Here is a 21,912-nt window from a genome sequence, read left to right on the forward strand (position 1 = left end):
CTGGGAAACTAAAAATAAATCTTTGCACTTGTCGAGGTTTGGAGCGAAACTCCCAGCTCTGCTCAGCAAACCTCATTCAAATAGCAAAACTTGAAAAATGTTATAATGACTTGTTTGTGCCAGTGGATTTCTATTAAGTATAATTTATGAACCACTTCCATCGGCCGCACATGTGGTGGGGTTTCTGTTTCTGGGTAACCACTTACAACAAACTCAGTGGGTGAAAAGACCACATGTTCATGACCTGAGCCTCCATTCTTTCACTTTACAAGGTGGGGAGGGAGAAGGACAGTATGACCAATTCTCTTCTTGGCATCTCCAAAGGCCACTATCACAGTGTTGCTGTGTGTTTTACCTAATTGCTCCTTCCTGCTGTTTGTAGAATCTGATTTTTGTTGTTGTTGGGCAGCTGAGATCCCTGGTTCCGAGATGCTTTTCGGATGAAGTTGCTGTCATCTTTGGAAGCCACACACATACCTTGACACACGAACCCTTCCAGCTTTAAGTCAACGCTAGTTAGAACCCTTTCTGTGTCTTCAATCTCTCTGATTTTTTTTTTTATTCCTTTTTAAGGGCTTCAGAGATTAGAGTAGGTTTGCCTGGACACCCCTCCTCCTATTTATCAAACAAAAACCATATTTATGGGAATAACATCAGAGTTGAAAGTCTTAGCGTGGGACTTAGATTATGCTTATCACAGCATTTTCTGTTCCCGATTCTTCCTAACTTTCCTCACACGCATTGTTTTATGTGAGGAAGCAGGCTTAGGAAAGTAAATAAGTACTGTATGGAGACAGAGCGGGACCAGAACCCAACCAAAGCTTGGCAAAGCCTTCCTAAGTGTCCTTCTTCCTGCCACGTTTGAAAGGGGAACACATTTTCACTCATAACCAGGCAGCTCTGAGCTTCACCAGCTGTCTGCTCTGATGTGTGATTTTGGTGGCACAGACATCCTTGTGATCAGTGGCATCCTTTATCTGTGAGGGCTTCCGTTCGCTGTGCTTGAGATTCCAACACTAGAAGAAAACTAGAGATTAGGGAAGCTGCCATCGATCCAGCAGGAACTATCTACGGGACAGACTTCAGGCAATACGCAGATGTAGGTACTTAGGAAATGTCTAGCACAGTCTCAAGATTTTAAGGCATTTATAGCCAACTTGGTTTTTTATACTGATTATGTAGTAAGATCTTTACAACCATAGGTCGTTCATCATATGAGGAACAAAATTATTATTTTGTCTGCTGTATGTTAAAATAGTTGCATTTTACAAAAGACAAAATTACTCCGATTGCAGTGTACCTACTGCAGAATTCCTAATTGATTTTAGCCTGGCAGAAAACTGAAGACTCCTGACCGTACATGGAGTAACCTCTGTGTTGAATTCTGTAACAGAGGCCCATGTTCCTGCCCATATATGTATGTCCCTGTTACAAAAGGGCAGCTTCCAGCCTTTTAAATTATGGTTTGTAGCAGTGCCCCTAGCCTTGTTCTTAGATCACTGGGACAGCTGGCAATGTGTGGGAGCTCTCCAGGTCCTGCTACTTGCAATGGAAAACATAATAATTTTTATGTATCTTTGCTGCAAAAAAAAAAAAAAAATCATGTCTCTCTAAGGTGAATTGGAGTTTCTTGACTGCCTTCAGCTTGAAACTGTAAATTTCAGTGTTTTCCTGTTAAAGACTTCAGAAATTCCATTCTCTTCCTTGGATTGAACTCAAGGACTCTTAAGTTGTCACAGTCTAGAGCTAGAATCTGGATTTGTTCTCTCTCTCTCTCTCTCTCTCTCTCTCTCTCTCTCTCTGTTTGTGTGTGTGTGTGTGTGTGTGTGATTGCTTGGTGCTAAATTAAAAAAAAATTATTTCAAACAAGAGTCCCTCTTCCCTCACATACCTACCTTAGACCTTCAAAATCTACTTCTGTCCTTTTTAAAGTTAAAAAAAAAAAGGATGATTTTAACCTAGCTTAATTCTGAATTCAGTTGGCTCTTCCCCCATGTACCTGATGATGAAGGCTAAGAAGAATTGTTAGGAAATGATTTAAGAGCAGTTTCTGACTCAGATAACACAGATTTCCACGCTGTCCGGATTGAAGCACCTGCCCCAGGTTTTATAGGTGTCTTGATGGTGTGCTGGCTTGTGCAGGTTCTCTGTAGGCGCGGAGCTGCGGCGGGGTAGCTGGGAGAATGTGCTCACTCCAGCTGTAGCAGTGGTGGCAGCCTGGCTGAGAAAGGCGACAGCCTGCCCTTTCTGGGTCATCATGTGTTCAGTCCCACATTTATCGCTGTGAGAGTGGGAATACAGAAGAGCTAGACAGCAGTCCCAATTTTAAAACTGTTCATTAATCGATAATGGGTTTTCTCTACTTAGAAAACTGAGCACCGGGATAATGTGGCACTATATATATATATATATATATATATATATATTTATGTTTGTTTGTTTGTTTATTGTTCACGGTTAGCGTGTTCTTTAACTTGAGATGATTTGCCTGGTAAAGTGTGGTTAAGTAGGTAAAGGGGTAGATAGGAAAAAGAGGCTTCATCCAAAAATGAAGCCTCCGAAGGATAAGCAAGCCATGTGATAGAACAATAGAGGGGTCTGGTATCACTGATTGTTGCCCCCTTTTTACTTAGTACCTTCACAGTAAATGCAACTGTACCTCCAGTTTGCTAAAACGCATGTTTACCCACCAGCAAGTTTCATTTGTCTTTTATTGCTCATTAAAAAGCCCCAAGCTCCTTATTTCATGGTACACATATTTACTGATGAAACGTGGGTCACCAGATCCAAGCCCAGTCACCTCATATCCCTATAAACAGTCGGTTTGCTGATTAGTAGAATGCACACCAGAGTCCACAGCCTCCTAAAGCTCTGTTCTCCTGCTCTGAGAATTGAATTCCTCGCCCCCCTCATTCCCTTTCCAGAATACCTTCTGGTGTAGTTTCAATCTTGATCTAACGACCCTGGGATGGTTTTATAGATAATTCCATTGTTTTGGGTAACTGCAGGCAAATAAAGACCACACTGTAGAGGGTGATGTGATCCTTTCCGCTAGATGGGTGTATGCGATAACCAGACGCAAGAAAGGATCTTTTATAGCTATAATAAAATGCATTAATTCTCCACAGATTTTTACCAAATAAAGTTTCCTGACCAATAGGTGTACAAGAAAAGCGATGAGGTCGTTCATCCCCCGTGTCTGCCCCTCTACCTCACGCCCCTTCCCGCTTTCTCCTGCCCCTTCTCGTTTTCTTCTGCCTCTCTTGCTGTCTTCTTTCTGATGAATCCTTATCACTTGTATTTCATTGATTTTTTTTTTCCTCACTGCTCTGAATAGTACACACTGGACCATATAATAAAATTAAAGGTCAGATTAGTCTCTTGTCTCAAATTTTATTATTAATATACTAACTGTAAATATATGCTCAGTGTTGGGTGGGCTACTCAGTGTGGGGATGGGTGTTTAATTTTTTTTCCCAGAGAGGCTTTTTTGTGAGCTTCCCGATTCGTATCATGAGATCCAAAAACCTATTGTGATCTTGAGAGATGTTAAATGCTTTTAGTAACCTTTCACATGATTAGTGTCCCCTAATATTATTAATTTTATCCCTCGTGGTATAGAGCTCTATGACCCCTTTTCATAGTTGCGTTGATACTCCATAGTAATTGTCCTTTCGTCCTTTCTGGTAGGCGCATGTACACTCTCACGTCCTTTTGTTAGTGATCTATGTAATTTGGCACACACACTTAACAGTGTCTCACAGTAATCTGCATCTGTAGTGACCTCCTGAGCAATCTGAAGTTATACAATGCTTGGTGAACTGCTCAGCTCCATGGCCCTGTATTTCCCTTCCAAGCTTAAAACTTTAATGCTTCAGAGTTCCCCTGCCGTTCTTCCTCCGCTGTCTGTCATCTTTTGCAATTTGGTCTTTTGCCAGACATCAGTCTGTGTCCTCCTCAGCCTTTCCTGCTGTGCTTTTCCCAGGAGACAAAGGTGTTGACACCATTTGTGTTTTGTACTGCTTCCTGAATATCCAGAGTGGAGGGGTTGGTTTTGTTTTGCTGTGTTTTACCAGAATACACTAGACTGTTTCGTCTTGCAGTCTACTTGATATCATTACTCCACATCCCAGGCAGTCTGAATCTCACAGTAGTTTAGTGCTGAAGATATCCAGCCCCTCAGCCTTCCCCATCCCTTACCTCACATCTGTTTCTCTTTGGGGTTTTTTAATCTTGATAAATTAAACGTTCCTTTTACCATCTTTTTTGTCACCCAGATCCTTGTTGTCTTTTTGGGAATCTTACATATTACATTATGTAATCTATAAGTTACATTATGAAGCAGCCACAGTGCTGCTGTTGTTGAAAACCACAGCACAGCTGACTCTATGCACATTTCTTATTTTTATTTTTATTAATCATTTTATTCATTTACATTTCAAATGATATCCTCTTTCCCGGTTACCCCTCCACAACCCTTCCCATCCCATCTTCTCCCCCGCCCTTGCCCCTATGAGGGTGCTCCTTCACCCACTCACCCACTTCCACCTCACCACTCTAGCATCCTCCTATGCTGGAACATCAAACCTCCACAGGACCAAGGGCTTCCCCTCCCATTGATGTCAGACAAGGCCGTCCTCTGCTACGCATGTATCTGGAGCCATGGGTCCCTCCTTGTGTACTCTTTGGTGGGTGGTTTGGTCCCTGGGAGCTCTGGGGGCTCTGGTTGGTTGTCATTGTTGTTCTTTCTATGGGGTCACAAACCCCTTCAGCTCCGTCAGTCCTTCCTCTAGCTCTTCTGTTGGGATCCCTGAGCTCAGTCCGATGGTTGGCTCTGAGTATCTGCATCCGTATTGGTCAGGTGCTGGTAGAGCCTCTCAGGGATCAGCCATTGCGGTTCCTGCCAGCAAGCGCTTCTTGGCAACATGCACAATTTCATGCTATGTAGGCTTCAAAATATGTTTTATCTGTAATGCAGTCTCTGCACGGGAGTTTCTGTAATATTTGAGATAATAGGTCTGTTCGTGTTACTAATTATCAATGATTCAGTGCCTCATAATTGCTATTATAATGAAGGTCACACTCTGCGTGATGTGCCCGAGGGTGTCTTATGCCTGCCTCGCTCTCCAGCTTCATCAACTTCACACTCACTTGCTACCAGCCTTCTCTGGTATGAAACCTATCAAATAGCTCTTTCCTAATTTAGGGCCACTGCAATACTCTTTCTATTCAAGCCTTGGGGCCTTTCCTTAGCCACAGACACACACTTGCATACCCCCACACTTATGGTTTAACACACCTTTTCAGCTCTCAACTTAAATATCACTTTCTTTTGGAATCCTTTCCTTACCAGGTTGAAGTTAAAATTCTACTGTGGAGGTAGCCCTATTTGACATTCCTAACACAAATGCAACTAAAATGTCTGTGTGTATCTGTGTCATCTTCTTACCAGGAAGTAGATTTGAGAAGATCAAAGGCTGGACCAGTGCTTTTCATTGGGTCCGGTCTTGAGCATACTGTTTGACACATGGGCATACGTGTAGCTTGCTTGTGAGAACGTTGGATGCTAGAGAGATTAGTGGAAATGGGTTGTGTTGTTCAACTTGAATAAACACCATGAGAGGGTCATTAATTCATTTGTCTTATTTTGGAGTCGGGATGTCAATATGTAGCCCTAACTGGCCTGAGACTAACATCAGCCCATTTTTCTTTGATACATAATGGAAGATATGATAGTAGGTGCATAAGAGTTTGAAAAAATAAGGGAAAGGAAAGAAGGAAGGAACCAAGAAAGGAAATATGAAAATGGGAAAGGAAAGGAAATTGAAACAGGCTATAGGACAAAATGTAGGATTGTGATGTTTTATGGGGGAATGTATATGAATGTCCCACTCACTTAAAAGAATAACTTGGGGAAGGACAATGAAGCGGGTGATGAATAAAACATGAAATTTCCTGCTATGAGGTGGTATTTACTTAGGTGTGAGATTGAGGAGTCCGGGACAAAGACCACATGGGTTATAGTCACACTGGCTGGGCCTTTTGGACATGTACTTCTTACCTATAACCTAATTTTTCAAAGTCATATAAAGTAAGGGTGTTGTTCTCCTGTGTATCTCTTGCTTAAGTTTATGAATTCTCATCCCTTCCCTAGGAAAGAAACAACTTGGTTTTGTGTGTGTATGTGTGTTCTCTGTAATACACTTTAAAAGTGTTTCAGGAACCACCAAGGACTGTACATGCATCACTGGTTAGGTGCACTTGGTCATTTTCTGCTCCCCGCTCACCCCCCAAATTATAGGAAAATCTGTCGTAACTGCAAATGTGGTCAAGAAGAGCATGACGTCCTCCTGAGCAATGAGGAGGACCGGAAAGTGGGGAGACTCTTTGAGGACACTAAGTACACCACCCTGATCGCCAAGCTGAAGTCAGATGGCATTCCCATGTACAAACGCAACGTTATGATCTTGACCAATCCAGTGGCTGCCAAGAAGAACGTCTCCATCAACACAGTTACCTATGAGTGGGCTCCCCCGGTTCAAAACCAGGCTCTGGTAAGTGCTGGGAGGGATGAAGAGAGAGAGCCTATTATTATTTTTTAAATTATTATTATTATTATTATTATTATTATTATTATTTAATGCTACTAGATTATTTAGGGCAGCTCCTTTTGTGACATGGCCACCCGCCGCCACACATCAGTTGATTTTCTTGAATCCTCATTTTTTTGAATTTCGGTACCTATTTCTACTTTTTAAAGCATGAGTCTACTACATTGCCCCACAGACTTTTTTCTAAGTATCTAATTTATCCTATCTTTTAGAGAATGTTCTAAAAATTTTAGTAGTTATGTGAAAAATCAGAAAAAAAAAACCCAATCAGGTGTTTTATATCCATCTAGCTGGTTTTCTTGTAGACTCTTAAGATTTTTCTTACAATGACAAAGGATAAATAATGAATTTCTTGTCTGCATTTAGAACTGAACAAAAAAAAAATTCCAGCATTATATTTCTTTTACTATAAAAGGCAAAAAGTGTGATTTGCATCAAGCTCTTTCCATTATTATGACTAGCCAAAGCATTGGAAGGTCAGTTATGTATGGCATTTCAATAAATCTTGACAATGATGTTCGCATGTGATGAACAAGCCCCTGATCCACACTGAACTCATAGTGATGCACCCAAACTGTTTCATATAGCCACAGATCTGCTGACTTAGCGCACATGAACTGTAGTAATCTAAAGACTCTTTAAAACTGGATGCAGGGAGCTAATTTCCTGGCCAAAAAAATAAAATGTGTACATTATACTCATTAAAACCTGTTTTGTTATGTGTTAATATCTTTAGATGTTTATAGCAAAAGGATGAAAGTCCCTTCTTCCTAAGTAAACTTGTTTCTTGTGTGTGTTGTAAAAGATGGAATAATCCCATTCAACACTGGTCCTCCTGCCCTCCAGGCCAGGCAGTACATGCAGATGCTGCCTAAGGAGAAGCAGCCAGTGGCAGGTTCAGAGGGGGCACAGTACCGGAAGAAGCAGCTGGCGAAACAGCTCCCTGCGCATGACCAGGACCCTTCGAAGTGCCATGAGTTGTCCCCCAAAGAGGTGAAGGAGATGGAGCAGTTTGTGAAGAAATACAAGAGTGAGGCCCTGGGAGTGGGTGACGTGAAGTTTCCCTCTGAGATGAATGCTCAGGGTGACAAGGTGCACAATCCTGCCGGGGACAGACACGCCCCAGCAGCAGTGGGTTCCAAGGACAAGTCCGCAGAATCCAAGAAGACCCAATATGTGAGTAGTCACCGTGTTGACTTGCTTTGTCTTCTGTGGATCTTTTCCTTTCTTAGAGCTTTTTGTGTGTGTGTGTTGGAGGGGAGCCATCTCTCTATTTCTAAAAGGATTAGGTAAGGAGAAAAAAAAATTTTAATGAGAGTTCAGTTTGATTTACCTTAGAGAGTTACTGTGTTTGAACGTTTGGGGCATCTATCTGCAGCCAAACTTTCTGATTATTACAAAGATTAGTTTTGAGTTTTATGTATTCACAGTAGTTAGCCTGAGAATTTTAGCTTCTCACTTGAATATAACACACCAATCTGGCATCTGTTTATTTGAAAAGCTTTTTGAACACTTTGTTATTTTTCTGTGTACGGATTTTATTTTTGCTGGCATTTGTGTCTGTGCACCTTATGCATGCAGTGCTCATGGAGGCCAGAAGAGGGCGCTGGATTCCCTAGGATTGGAGACACGCAGTTTTGAGCTACCATAGGAGTTCTGGGAATCAAACACAGGTCCTCTGGAAGAGCTGCCAGGTCCTCTTAACTGCTGAGCCACATCTCTGGTCCCAGCATCTTTTTCGAATCATAATCCTTGTGTTAGTTGGTTATTTTTTTTATGCATCGAATACCTCTCTAGTTTTAACTACATTGACTATCATTGGCTCATACCACGATGTAATATCTGAGTAGCGATGACATCAGTAAACATCTCCTTTCACTCACTGTAGCAAGGACTGCACCGAGTCTGTGCACCTTACTGTGGTAGCTGTTCTCGAAACAAGGAAGCCTCTGTCGGTTTCTGTTGAACGTTTTATAACCTCTCCACATTAATGAAGCTGATTTAGGTTTTTCAGGTTTGGTTCAATATGAGCTTTGACAGTTTCACACATGTATATAGTACCTTCGGATTACTCCATCACTCTGTTATCTTACCCTCATTCCCACTAACCCCTCCCCACCCCCACCCGCCCGCTCTCCCCGGGTCCCTTTCTTGGGTTCATGTAGCGTTGTATTGTGATCTGCTTTGTTTAACTAAGACTGTGGCCAAGAGATTGGAGCTCGGCATTGGAACTTATTGGGCTCACCAATGAGCACACAGATAAAAACGACTGCCCCGCCCCCAGAATCTGTCAGTAACCAATAGCTAAGCAAGGAGGGACACGGCCCTGTGAGGCCCTCCCCAATTCCTGATGAACTGTTGATTGACCCAGTCTGTGCAGGCCCAGTGCAGTCTTTTGCACTGCGGGATCCTGGTTACAATGGTGGAGTCAAGACCAGAAGACCACAGCTCACAGTCCTTCACTCCCTATCTGCCAGTTCTTACAGTCTTCCTACCCTCTCTTCCATGATGTCTGTCCCCCGAGTGGTACACATGTCCTCTTTAGAGCTGACCGCTCACCCATCGTTTATCCTCGGCACTCCCTGAGCAGTCTGAGTGTCTGCATTCAGCATGATTAAGGCTGAAGGTAGCCTTTGTTTATGAGCATAAACAGGAACATTTAGAAGGCGGTTTGTTGCTCTATCAATACAGCGGAACAACAAGAGTAAGTTCCCCCTAGGACCCGAGACCTCCGCAGCCATGGGTTCTGACTGCGTTTATAGTAGTAAGCATGAATTCCCTCTTAGGAAGCAGGTTTCAAATTCAATCAGAGAGCTTATTTTTCCATATACATAGGAATAATATATGCTGAAGGTAATCTAGTTTTGCTTGAGAGATCATGGCTACCATCCAGACTTCTGTCTGGACAGCTGTATCGGCAAGGGTATTTAAAAGTCTCCTTCAGAGAGTGTTTTGTTGCATGCCTTAAAGGTAAAGGAGAATCATGATGCAGATAAAGCGTCAGGCCTGAGCTGACTATAACATTTCTCATAGGGGCAATTAGCACATCAGTTACCGAGGTGTGATTCTCCAGACACTCACTCACAGATCTTCCATAATCGTTTTTGAGAGAACTGACCTGAAAATTGAGGTAAAAGCTACTATGAACCTCTTCCCAATGAACGACTTCCATTTGTGAAACAGTGCAATGTCATGTCTGTAGGAACGGTTGCTTGGTGTCCCGCAGTTCGGGGCCTGAGGACGCCAGTGCTCTGACAGCTGTTGTCTGGCTTCTTTCCCGTAGTCCTGTTACTGCTGCAAACACACCATGAACGAAGGCGAGCCAGCCATCTATGCTGAAAGGGCTGGCTACGATAAGCTCTGGCACCCGGCGTGTTTTATCTGCAGCACCTGTGGTGAACTCCTGGTCGACATGATTTACTTCTGGAAGAATGGGAAGCTGTACTGTGGCAGACATTACTGTGACAGTGAGAAGCCCCGCTGTGCTGGCTGTGATGAGGTCTGTTCTCCAGGGACTCCCCACTTCTAGCCCCTCCCTTGCGCCCCACAGGTCTCCGCTGTCCCGGAGACAACAAGCATCGTGTTGAGCAACTTGGTTATTTCTCATTCAGGGTGCCCTGATTAAACCAATGAAAAATGACCGGAAACAAGAGCTTGATTTTGATAACAAACCCAAAATGTTACCATTTTCAAATCTTAAGTGCCCCCCCCCAAGAAGGCATCTGCTCTTGTAGATTTAAATGTCCATCTAAAGGACCTGGGTTTGTCACTGTGGTGTAAAGAGAAAAAAAAAAAAAAGGAAAAAAAAAACCCTGATGGGTTTTGTTTTGTTTGTCTCCTCTTGCCAGCTGATATTCAGCAATGAATACACCCAGGCAGAAAACCAGAACTGGCATCTGAAACACTTCTGCTGCTTTGACTGTGACCACATCCTAGCAGGGAAAATCTACGTGATGGTCACTGACAAGCCTGTGTGCAAGCCCTGCTATGTGAAGAACCATGCTGTGGTAAGGACCACGGGGCCATCCTCACCTCAGCCCCTGCACTGACTTCCGTCTTGGCCTCTCCTTGCATCACCTAAGAGTGGGAAGCCAAGAGCCAGCCTGTGCTTGCTTCATAGGCTATTTGAATCCAGGCAGTTCAGAAGCCACCTGACTACTTCAAGATGGCTCATTCTGCCTGTGCATTTGCCATACAGATGATCTATGATGCTTGGTAATAATTTCCTAACTTAAAAAAATGTCCTTAGGAGGATTGGATTTATTCTTATGATCACAGATCAGATTCCATTTAAAATGGTATCTGGGAGCCTTACAGTCGGCTCAGCAGTTAAGAGAGCTTATTGCACTTCCTGAGGACCTGGGTGTTATTCTAAGCCCCCACATGGCATCTCACAATCACCTGAACCTCCAGCCCTACGGGATCCTGTGGCCTCTTCAGGCACCAGGTACACACATGTTACATGGACATATATGCAGGCCAAACACCCATACACATAGATACTCAAATAAATAAATCTAGAAAGAAATGCTTTCAGTACATGTTCCTAATCCACCCACCAGGACCTTGACTTGCCACCGGGAGATTATTCAGCGACTGTTTCCTAGACGTTTGTGGAACTGATCTAGTACAGCAGAAATTGGCCCGTGTATTTAGGTTATTGTGGGGGACATTCAGGTGCTTAATGTGGGAGCATGTGTTTATGGCATCCATTGTGTTACACAGCTACTGCTGCTGCTGCAAGCTGGTCAAGAGATGGTAATGAAGAGATGACCATATCTAGTCAGCTTATAAGCCAGCAATAGCAGGATAGGCTCCAACACTTTCTTAGTTTAAAGTCCCTCTAAGCTATTACATAGGGGAAACTCCTAGGGGAGGGGAAAGAAGTACCTGTGTGTAGTTCTGAAAGTCCAGTGCTTCGACGAAAAAGCAAGCTTAGATGCCTGCCCGTCTGCTGTCTTAACTCACTGCCTCACATTATCAGTTCACCTCAGATTCTGACCACTGCTCTGCTGCAGACTTCCATGTCTGTGACTTTTGTTACTGTCCACACAAACCTGCACAAAGATGCTCCAACAGTCATCTTGCTTTTAAAAGCCACCTTTGTTGACCATGGCAGAGGAGCCTCCCAAAATGTGGCCATGATCCTAAGCCTTTGCTGACTTGCCTGTCACCCGCTGCAGCTCCCTAACTGAGATGGCACATCTCCCAGGCGTGTTACCATCTGGGCCTAGCTCCTGCCTTATTTTCCTTTTACTCACTGTCACCTAGGCCTTGTTTTATAGAAGGACCCATGTGCTGTCGCTCCAGACTCGCTTTTCACAAAGGCTTTGCTGACTCCCTCAACTGCATCCTGTTCTCTCTGGCTGGCCTCTCCTTGGTGTGTGTGTGTGTGTGTGTGTGTGTGTGTGTGTGTGTATGTGTGTGGCAGCAGCCTTTCCCTCTATCTTCAGGATCTACACTTGGGAAATTCGTGAACAACTCACTTGTTTTGCTCTTATTTCTCATTTGTTTGTGGTTCACTTTAGACTTCCCTCCTCTGAGGAACATGATAGTAAGTAGCTATATGTAGTAATATTGTATAACCCTAAATGCTGGTAACTTACCTACAGAAGTTACAGTTTTTGTAGCAGGTATGATCTTAGTTTTAAGAAGGAAATATAAATCCATGAGGACCAAGATATTTTTTTTCCTCTCCTCCCAACATAAAACAGAATCCCAGGTACCCATAAATATTTCCTTAGTCAAGGTATAAACAAATGAAACTGTTTTATTCAGTGTTTGTAACCTCCTCGCCATATTGTGGTGTCAAATCAGTGGACAGAAGTAAATCTATTTTTAAAAGAAACAGTTTTGAAAAAGAATATGTGATCATTTCAATCATGTAATCAGTAAAGGAAACCATTGGCTTTGCCTGATATTAAAGCGAGCTGTCTTTCTCTCACCCGGGCAGGAACAGTGAGCTGCACATCTTTGGAGATTACTTATCTCACTGTATTAATCTGTGCAGAGATTTTGATATTTATAAAAGAAGTGGAAGAGAAAACATTTTTAGACCTGAAGAAATGTCCTCAGTCTAAACAGGGCATTTCTGAGGTAATAATTACCCGGAAGGAGGGGTGAGATGGGAAGATAGCTGGTTTGTCTCCGTGTGCTCACCACACTTCACTGGCCACCCAGGATTCACATCTGCAGGGCTTCCAGGGTTCTCCAGCCAGAGAACCCATGGTGACACATCATTAGGTGGGATGGAAGGACATAGCTCTTTGAACTGCGTGAGAATTGCATCACAGGAAATGCACGCCAGGCACCCTGGTGAATGGGTATAGGCCCCATGCAGGGTCTCCATGCACATAGAGCTTTGAGCTTTTGGGAGAAGCAAGGATCTGCTGGTATTACCTGGAGTCGTATCTAAGATTCTAAGGTGCATGGTGATCGACTGCATTTGAGAAGCTAAGCTGTATGGAACCATAAGCCTAAATTCAGCATGCCGTTTGTATATCCATTTGATGCTCTTTGAATCCCCTTAACTTCACATATAATTGAATAGTTTTGTCTTCCTTTGTATACTGAAAATGAAAAAGCTATGTCTTATCTAATAATGAAATGATCCACAATTAATGTGACCAAACAGAAAGGAAAAAAGGAAGTAAATCATAAGGAAATAGAATATTCCATGTGAGCTGGGTCCTCTGTCACACAGTTTTAAAGTGTTAAAAGACGAATATGAAGCACAGAAAACCAGAACACTCTACATGCGCTGTTACGCTACAGAAATTCCACGAAGAGCAACTGTTTTGCCTGGTGCGGCTGTAGATTCAGGGGGAACGTACTGCTTTAACATTGGATATCATCTGCATTCAGGACTCCTATCTGCAGCATGCAAAGAAAGTGTGTCCACTTCCCAGCCAGGAGGCAGTTGTTTGACCTGTAGATACAGTCTCTGTAGTAAGAAGCTATGTAGCTGTAAAGTATTCAAAAAGTATACTTCAGGTCTGGAGGGGCTGTGTACTATGTATCATCTCAATGCCCAACAGTGGCCGTCCTCATTGCAGTAACTCCCAACCAAGAGACAAGATCAGTGCCATATGGTCTGCCCTCAGTTCTTAGAAAACAAAGAGTTTAGATGGTTCACAGTTTTATTCAGATCACATATAAGCAATGCAAATGACTCTAGTGCTTTGGAGCTTTCCACGAGGTTGTTTTCTGCTAGAACACAAACGCTTGTTTCTTGTTCTCTCTATGTGTATGTTCAGTTAAGAAGGGTATTATGCATATGTTTACCTCACTTGTATATTGGAGTATAATATACACAGGATTGACTGGTGGGCTGGGAATATATCTCCGTTAGAACAGTACTCGCCTAGTATCCATGATGCCCTGGATTTGATCCCCAGCGCTACCCAAACCACCCAGCACCACAGCACGTGGGAGGTGCGGGGAAGAGTATGAGGTCCAGCCTAATATCTTTTCCAAGACAAAACAAGACAAAGAGTGCTGCAGGGAGGGAAAGTTCATGGCAGAGATCAGAGATAAGCAATGACTAAACTGATGGCAGAGCAGAAGCTCATTAACTGCAAGTCATATCTATGACGTGAACGTGTCATTCTTTCTTAAGTACTGTTTGTAGTTTTCATCGAATCCGTAATTATTTTGCGCAGGATTTTAGTTTAGTGGGCGTTAATAACCATGTGCATCAGTGTCGTAAGCATGATGCGTCCATGTCGTGGATAGGATGTTACCACTCCAAAGCATTAATGAGTGAGGGAAAATAATCTTATAGACTTTCCTGCTAATTATTTTGGTGAAATCTACTACAATTAGACTGGAAAAAAAATGCACTGCTTTGGAATTTGCCATCAGAATTTACTATTTACAACACCCCAGGGACATCCTACCTGCTATTTCTCAACACACTCAGTCTATAGGTCCCTGATGGCTACAATGTTTCACAAAGATGTCACTGTCACCTGTACATCTTTTATAGCCTCTTAAAACTTAACCATCTACAGACTCAGGTTCAGCCTGCCCTCAGGTGCAGGTGCAGCTGGCATGGCCCGTCTCTAACCCTCTTCTCTCTGCTTTATTCCTGAGCAGGTGTGTCAAGGATGCCACAATGCCATCGACCCGGAAGTGCAGCGAGTAACGTACAACAACTTCAGCTGGCACGCGTCCACAGAGTGCTTCCTGTGCTCTTGCTGCAGCAAGTGTCTTATCAGGCAGAAGTTCATTCCCGTAGAAGGGATGGTTTTCTGTTCCGTGGAGTGTAAGAGGATGATGTCCTAAGAGGAGTGTACCAAGCCGTATGGAGCCATAGCTGTCCACAGTGGCCTGCATTTCATGATAAACTGCAGTTTGAAAAAAATAAAAGGAAAAAACCCTACATAACAAACCAGAATATTTTGTCCAATATTTTTTTCTTTTTAACCTTATGAATTTTGTCTGTCTTCATTTTAAATGACTTTTCATGTTTTTAAAAAAAAAACAGTAAAGAATTGTTGCTTTTATTTCTATACATTAATTAAATCTTTGAATTGGAAGCTTGAATTTAATCAATCCTTATAACTGCATACTCCTAGTGCCAAATTTATATAAAGTGATAGATATGAAATCACTTAAAATTAGTCTCCTGGGAGAGATGACCATTTTAACTTCTATGCTTATTTCACATGGGAAATGTAAAGGAAATTGCATGTTGCCTGACATGACGCTGTGCACATAGCCTGCCTCGTTGATGGGTTTGATGATGAGGTGGCATCAGCTCGGTGAATTCCTTCTGGCAGACAGCGTGGTGCACGATGGGCCTAAGCCTTTGCATCCCCTGGCAAGGCAGAGGGGCGCCTCTCACTGCATCTCTCTCTCTCTGTTTACCTTACCTCCCCATGCTCGCTTTTGCATCAGTGACCTCCATCTGTGGCCTTGAATATTTTATATGTATGTGGCTGGAACAATATGTACACTTTGCTCTGAGAGGTTATTGTTTTTTGCCCAGAACATAAAAGTAGGCCATTCATTTAGTTAATTTTTCTGAAACCCAAAGAATATGTATAGGTTTTGGTACCCAGGGAAGTATAACTTGTGCTGACATCACCTTTCTGCCATGCCTTGACTCAATTTTGCATGATTTACGGTGTTACCAGATGGATCCTCTCTTGTGCTACCTCTGAGCTTGCTGTAAACACAAAGGCTGTTTTCTTTGCCTGTGCACTCCCATCCTTGGGTGTTTTTAATGTTTTCCCTTGTATGCTTTCATACATAACTATGCACTATAAATATTAAATGGAATGACTTATGTTATTGAAAATAAAGTCTCTTTCACTTTAATAATTGTCTTTCTATGTCCTTTTTGTGAGTGGGAAAATCCTTCTGCAGTTGAGTGTCATGTACAGCAGGGGGCACTGTCTCCAAGAGTAAAAATATTCCCGACAAAAGTAAAGGCAGCTGCAGCTAGGGCTAGCAGATTGGATTTGTCTTTGCAGATAAAGAATGGGTTTCATAAAGACTGAAACCAGGACTTTTTGGTAATTCTTAAGTCATGCAGGAGTCTGTTACTCTTTTAGTTAAACTTTAAAAGGAGTCAAGTGTTGCATTTTTAGTTGTTTTGGGAAGATATTTTTTTTTTTTTTTTTTGAGATGGTGTCTCACTAGGTAGCCAGACTAGCCTACCTCAAACTCTCAGTTCTGTGTCAGCCTTCCAAATGTTAAGATTTCAAGTGGTGTGCCCCATTATGCCTAGCTATAAATAGAATCTTATAAAATTTCCTAAGTACTTTTGGGTCTGGATTCTAGATTACTAGCAGACTTTGTATGTGTGGGTTTTTTCTTCAGTTTGAAACTGGGTTGGTTGTTTTGTTTTGAGATAGGGTCCCATGTATCTTAGGATGGCCTCAGAATCACTACATAGACAAAGATGACCTTGCACTTCTGATCATCTTTGTCTCTTTCTCCAAGTGATTTCACCACTGTACCCTGGACCTGTTTTATGTTGTTTCTTGGTCAAATTCAGAGTTTTGTGCTCGCTGAGCACACAGCCTGCACATTGTCCTTGCCCCCAGTCTGAATGTTTGTGTCTTAGTAATCTTAGTTTTTCTGACCCATGATCAGGGTGTTTGGTTTGGTGTTTTGTTTGTTTGTTTTCAGTTACTGTTGAGTACTGCTGCTCTGTGTGTGAGAAGCACACTCATGGAATAGATCTGTAAGTACTTACTTAACAAGCACACTGAATCCCATCTGCATTCTGGCTCCTCTGATGGTGAAAAGTACCGTTTGGAGTTTGAACACACAGAACGGTGTTGAAAGTTGTCATCCAATTCAGCATACAATGCCCTGGTGAAATACACACCACTTTACTCTTATCTTTGCCTTGGTTTGCCTTAAATAGTAGAGATATTTTCCAGTCCATTTTTGACTATACTGTTTAAGGCTCCCCCCACCCCCAGACATTGGCAAAGTGAGGCTAAAGCCGAATAGACTCTTCCCAAGTCCTCCGCCTGGCTGTCCCTATACCTCTGACTGAGACAGAATGAGGGTGACATTAAGTGTCATTCACTAAGAATAATTACATGTATCTATCATGGAACAAATGAAAAGGGGGTATGGTGTAGATCCACCAGGCCTGGATCTCCCCTCAGTAGTTAGTTCGCCCTTGCAGTATAAGATTGTGGCCTCCTTGTCTAAGAGGTGCTCAAGATACCTGGACATATTGTTAGTTGATGCCCTTGTTTGCCTCTGTTGCTATGATAAACACCATTACCATAAACAGTTTCAGAGGGCATTCGGCTTATAGATTAGAATCCCTTATTCAGGGAAACTCAGGCAGGATCCTAGAGCCTGAGACTGAAACAGGCTTTGGAGAAATGTTTCTACCAACTTGTTCCTTTTGCCTTTCTTACACAGCTCAGGCACATTTGCCTAGGAATGATACCGCCCACAGTGGGCTGGGCCCGCCTACATCAATTAGCAATTAAGAAAATGCCTCATACACACACCTCTTTTCAAGAGTCTACAACACTGGTTCTCAACCTGTGTGTTGCAGCCCTTTCACTGGGGTCTCTTAAGGCCATCTGAAAACAGGTAATTACATTACGTTTTCATTGTAGTAGCAATGAAAATACTCCTATGGTTGGGGCTTACCCACAACCTGAGGAACTGTACTAAGAGGTCACAGGCTTAGGAAGGCTGAGGACCACTACTGAAGAAGCAGGAGGCAAATGCTAGACGAGAAAACTGACCAGTAAAGCAACAGAGAGACCTTCCCAGGCTGTGGGGGCAATAGAACCCTGACTGAGCTCTCTTACCACAAAATCCAACACTAAGCCCTTCCCTGGAAGTTGAAAATGGAAGTTTTAAATCTAGATTTGTGTGTTTCTTTTACCAAATGTGAACCATGTAGAACATTTTCTTAAATTCTAATTACCTGGTATTGATAGATTAATAATATTCTTTTTCTCATTAGAGCCTCATTCTAGATCAGTTCTCAGAGGCAGGTCTTACAGGTTTTTTTGTTTTTTGTTTTTTTGTTTGTGTTTTATGTCTGGTATGGCATGAATTTGACAACCACATCATTACAGTTCACAGTAGCAAAAGGCTCACTAAGAGAGAGCGTAGAACAATTGCTGGTACTTAGGCAATACCAGAGGTGTCCTCTTTCTCCACAAAAGCCACCATCTTGGATATTAAAAGACATGACAGTGATCTCTGCTTTTCCTGTCCCCCAAACAGCAGTGGGAACTCAAGAGCAGGGGGTTCAGTGAGGAAGGAGAAGGGGGAAATGACTTGGGGTCCAGGAAATTCAAAGGAAGATGCAGACTCAGCATCAGCTTCTACACAGTGGTCCATGAGAGATGCTTAATACCCTCCCTGGATGCTCATTGATTGTGAACTACTTCAGGGAGGCTGCACATACACTGTTTATCTCTAAATAGAACAATCTTGGATACAAATAGGATTTTGAGAAAGTGATGTTTTGCATATATATATATATATATATAATATCCACTGATGGAATCCCAGTTGCTCAGGTGTCCTGTTGGCCTTCACATTTGGGACATTTTTAACAATTTGTTTTTGTTTTTAACTTTTTATTGTTTATGAATTTCATACCATGCACCCCCAATCCCACTCATCTCTTCACCCCTTTACAGCATCTGTACCTCAAGTCCTGGGGTGTCTTCTCCATCCTTGCAACCTCCCCTCAAAAAATAGAAATAAAATAAAAATAAAAAATAAAAAAAATATTAAAACAAAACAAACAAAAACAAACAACAACAAAAATCTTACTGTGGAAGCTGCAGTGTGTCACAATGTGTCACACAGGTATCCCTTTGGCCAAACCTCTTTACTTCCAAATGTTCATTGCAATGAATCTGGTTCGAGGCCTCTGGCTTCTGCTACACCATCAATACTGGAATCTCACTGGGGTTTCTCTCAGATATCCTGTTGTCGCCTGTGTCATGGAAACTCTGCAGCTTTGGATCTGCAGGACTGGCTCCTTTAATGCTCCAGCAGTTCATAGATGGAGCAGATGTTGGGGTGGGCATACTCAAAGCCCTGGATCTGGGCCTGGGTTGGAGTTGCTGAACCCATCAGCTTTCCTGTACCTGAGCCACCAGGCTAGGTCTACTGTGCTGCCCAGGTGAGGCGCGGGGGCTTCCTGCTTATTTTAAACACGATATTACAGATTGTCTCTTTTTAGTAAGTCCTGACCATACTGCAGTGTCTGGTCTTTAAGCATAGATTTCCACATTGACTCAAGTGTTTCACACGAGTTTCACCAAAGGCAAGAGATTCAGGGTTGAGTCATTCTTAAGCAATTTGTAACACGTAGTGTTTAAGCTCTTCCAACTTTGCTATGGTAACCAAAGAGACACCAACCACCCAAGAACAGTTTTAAGTCCTTGTCTGAAAATGACCTGGCATATCTGAACTTGTCTTCTGAGTTTGTCTGTAACTCTTTAGAACACTTAAGACTGTCCCTAACTGTATCGCTTGGTAGACATTTCTTACCTGCTACTCTCTGCCTTTCCTGACCCCTGGTAACTGTTCAATGTTAACTCTTGGCTTTACTGAGTGCTTCCCTGTGTGAAAAGGCCTGCTTCCTTGTGTTGTGTAGATGGAAGTTTTAGCACACAACCTGACAGGCATTGTGGTTTGATTAATAGGGTGTGTTGTTTTGGCTTTTCATATATTTACCGGTGCTTAAATAACTGTGGCTAATTATTCTGTCCTTTCATGGAAAGCATGTCATCGTAGCTTCTATTTAATCTGATAATATATTTTGAAACAATCAAAACAAAATGCCATTAACCTTTATGGTTGTTTTGAATGGCATTTTAAATGACATTTATAAAGGCTGTTATTGATCTTTCTTCAATGTGCATTTCCACAGGATGTCTTGCCCTTCACCCAATAACAAAAGCACCTTCTACCCAGTTACCATTGCTAGTCAACCGCTATTGCATGTAGACACGTTGGAGTCAATTCTCCATAAATAACATCTGACTGAGTACTGGGATACCATGGTAGAATTCAAAAGAAATCTGGGCTTAGGTGTCAAAACAGACACATGGGGAGATCCCATGGAATCTCCTCTCCAGTTACAGCTGGATAGGAAGGAAGGCGAGGGGACTGGATTTTAGGAAGATGGAAAAATCGGCACAAGTGTTGTACGAACATCCATGTGTTTGTTGAGGTCATCACACAACAAAGAACAAAGGGAAGAAAGCATGAGCCAGGGACTGACATTATCAAAGAATGTGGAGAAAATTTCTGAAGTGTAACAGAAAATGGAGACTTACATGTACTCAAAGATCCCACATCCTTGGATTATGTGGGGATTTAATCACACAATCCAGCAGACACTCTAGCTTGAAGTGCCCTTTTGCCCTCTCACATGTACTTAATCGAATGCTCAAGTAGCTTTGTCTAACTAGTTTGCCCTTTCACTGGGAGCATGCCATTGGAGTTGCTAGTTAACACAATAATTAATTTTTAAACATTCACAACAAAAATAGAATAGAATGATTGGAAAAGAAATAGGGGGTAAAGTCTAAGGCGGCTATATCATGCTTAAAGAAAACTGTGACTCTCAAAAATCAAAAGAAACTAGTACAAATAAGAGAGACTGCACAAGGAAAGCGACTACCTACTTCTCAGGCACTGCAACCAACCTGCCTGGGAGGGGCACCAGAGACTTTGAGATAGATCTAGGAGTTCAATTCAGCCATGAAATGAAGAGGCGTTGGTTATAGGGGAGTCTCCAGTCCACAGCAGTTAGATTCCGGAGTATAAAGAGGAATTCAGGAACAGAGGAGGTCAGATGAGGAGAGTAACGAAGCTGAATGGGTGTCTGGTTTCCAAATGAGCCTGACAAGTCTGGATGCCTGGGCTAAAAGGGGCTGGCAGGCCTGCTGAAGTTCAGCCCCAGCAGTTTCCTAGAAAAAGGTGAGCAATCAGGAATGCCTGAGCAATAATTGAAAACAAGTGAGTCTCTGTAGATGTAAACGGGACTGCCATCCAACCAGAGTCGTCTCCCATGAATTTCTGTCATTCTGTCCACTCTGCTGTCTTCCATTGAGCCTCCATCCTAGGCCTTGTCACTTCCTTGGCACCCCTCCCTAACACCAGCATAAGTGATAAGAAAGAAAGGAAAATGAATGTCTTACACTCTAGACTGGAGGAAAAATTGCTTCCAGAATTCCCCAACCAACTTACCTATGATTCTATTTCACTGGTTACAAATAAGTCATGTGTTTATCCCATCAAAGGTAAAAATAAATAGAGTGTCTCATAATTTATACCCAGAGGGCTAGGTCTGTACTCAACCAACACAGTTTTATGAACCAGGGGGAAAAAGCTGTTGCATTTACAACCAACCAAGATGGCTGCAGTAGCTGTTTAGATTGATTCTCCATCCAGATGTGCTCTGCTCTCATGAGTGTTTCTGAAGTTTGGGGATAGTGTTAGCACAAATGATGACACAACATCATTTGTGAACACAACCCTTAGGCAGGAATTCACTTAAATGGACAGGAAGTATATGTCCCTTCAGAATAAGGGACAATGGGACATGTTCAAGGTGGCTGGTTACTGGGCTTGGCTTGCTCTTCCCACAGTCTTATCCCTTTTCTTCTTCCTCCTCCTCCCCATCTCCCACCTTCCTCTTCTTCCTCTTCTTCCTTCTTCTCCTCCTGCCTCTTCTCCTTCCTCATCTCCTCCTCCTCCTCCTTCTTCTTCCTCCTTCTCCTTCTTCTCCTCCTTCTCCTCCTCCTCCTTCTCCTTCTTCTCCTCCTTCTCTTTCTTC

The 21,912-nt window shown here is 42.6% G+C and overlaps 1 protein-coding gene across 1 annotated transcript in view; it reads left to right on the top strand.

The window, feature by feature from the left end:
• Window positions 1-15,935, top strand: part of Tes (testin LIM domain protein) — a 38,355-nt gene extending 22,420 nt beyond the window's left edge. Inside the window, exons 3-7 of the mRNA XM_021164774.1 lie at window positions 6,302-6,554; window positions 7,458-7,787; window positions 9,895-10,110; window positions 10,460-10,618; window positions 14,709-15,935. Of these exons, the coding sequence (XP_021020433.1) occupies window positions 6,302-6,554; window positions 7,458-7,787; window positions 9,895-10,110; window positions 10,460-10,618; window positions 14,709-14,897 (1,147 nt within the window). The 3' untranslated portion in view covers window positions 14,898-15,935. The remainder of the gene's footprint in view (window positions 1-6,301; window positions 6,555-7,457; window positions 7,788-9,894; window positions 10,111-10,459; window positions 10,619-14,708) is intronic.
• The last annotated feature ends 5,977 nt before the right edge of the window (window positions 15,936-21,912 follow it).

The sequence above is a fragment of the Mus caroli genome, chromosome 6 (assembly GCF_900094665.2).
Source record: "Mus caroli chromosome 6, CAROLI_EIJ_v1.1, whole genome shotgun sequence".
Taxonomy (NCBI): domain Eukaryota; kingdom Metazoa; phylum Chordata; class Mammalia; order Rodentia; family Muridae; genus Mus; species Mus caroli.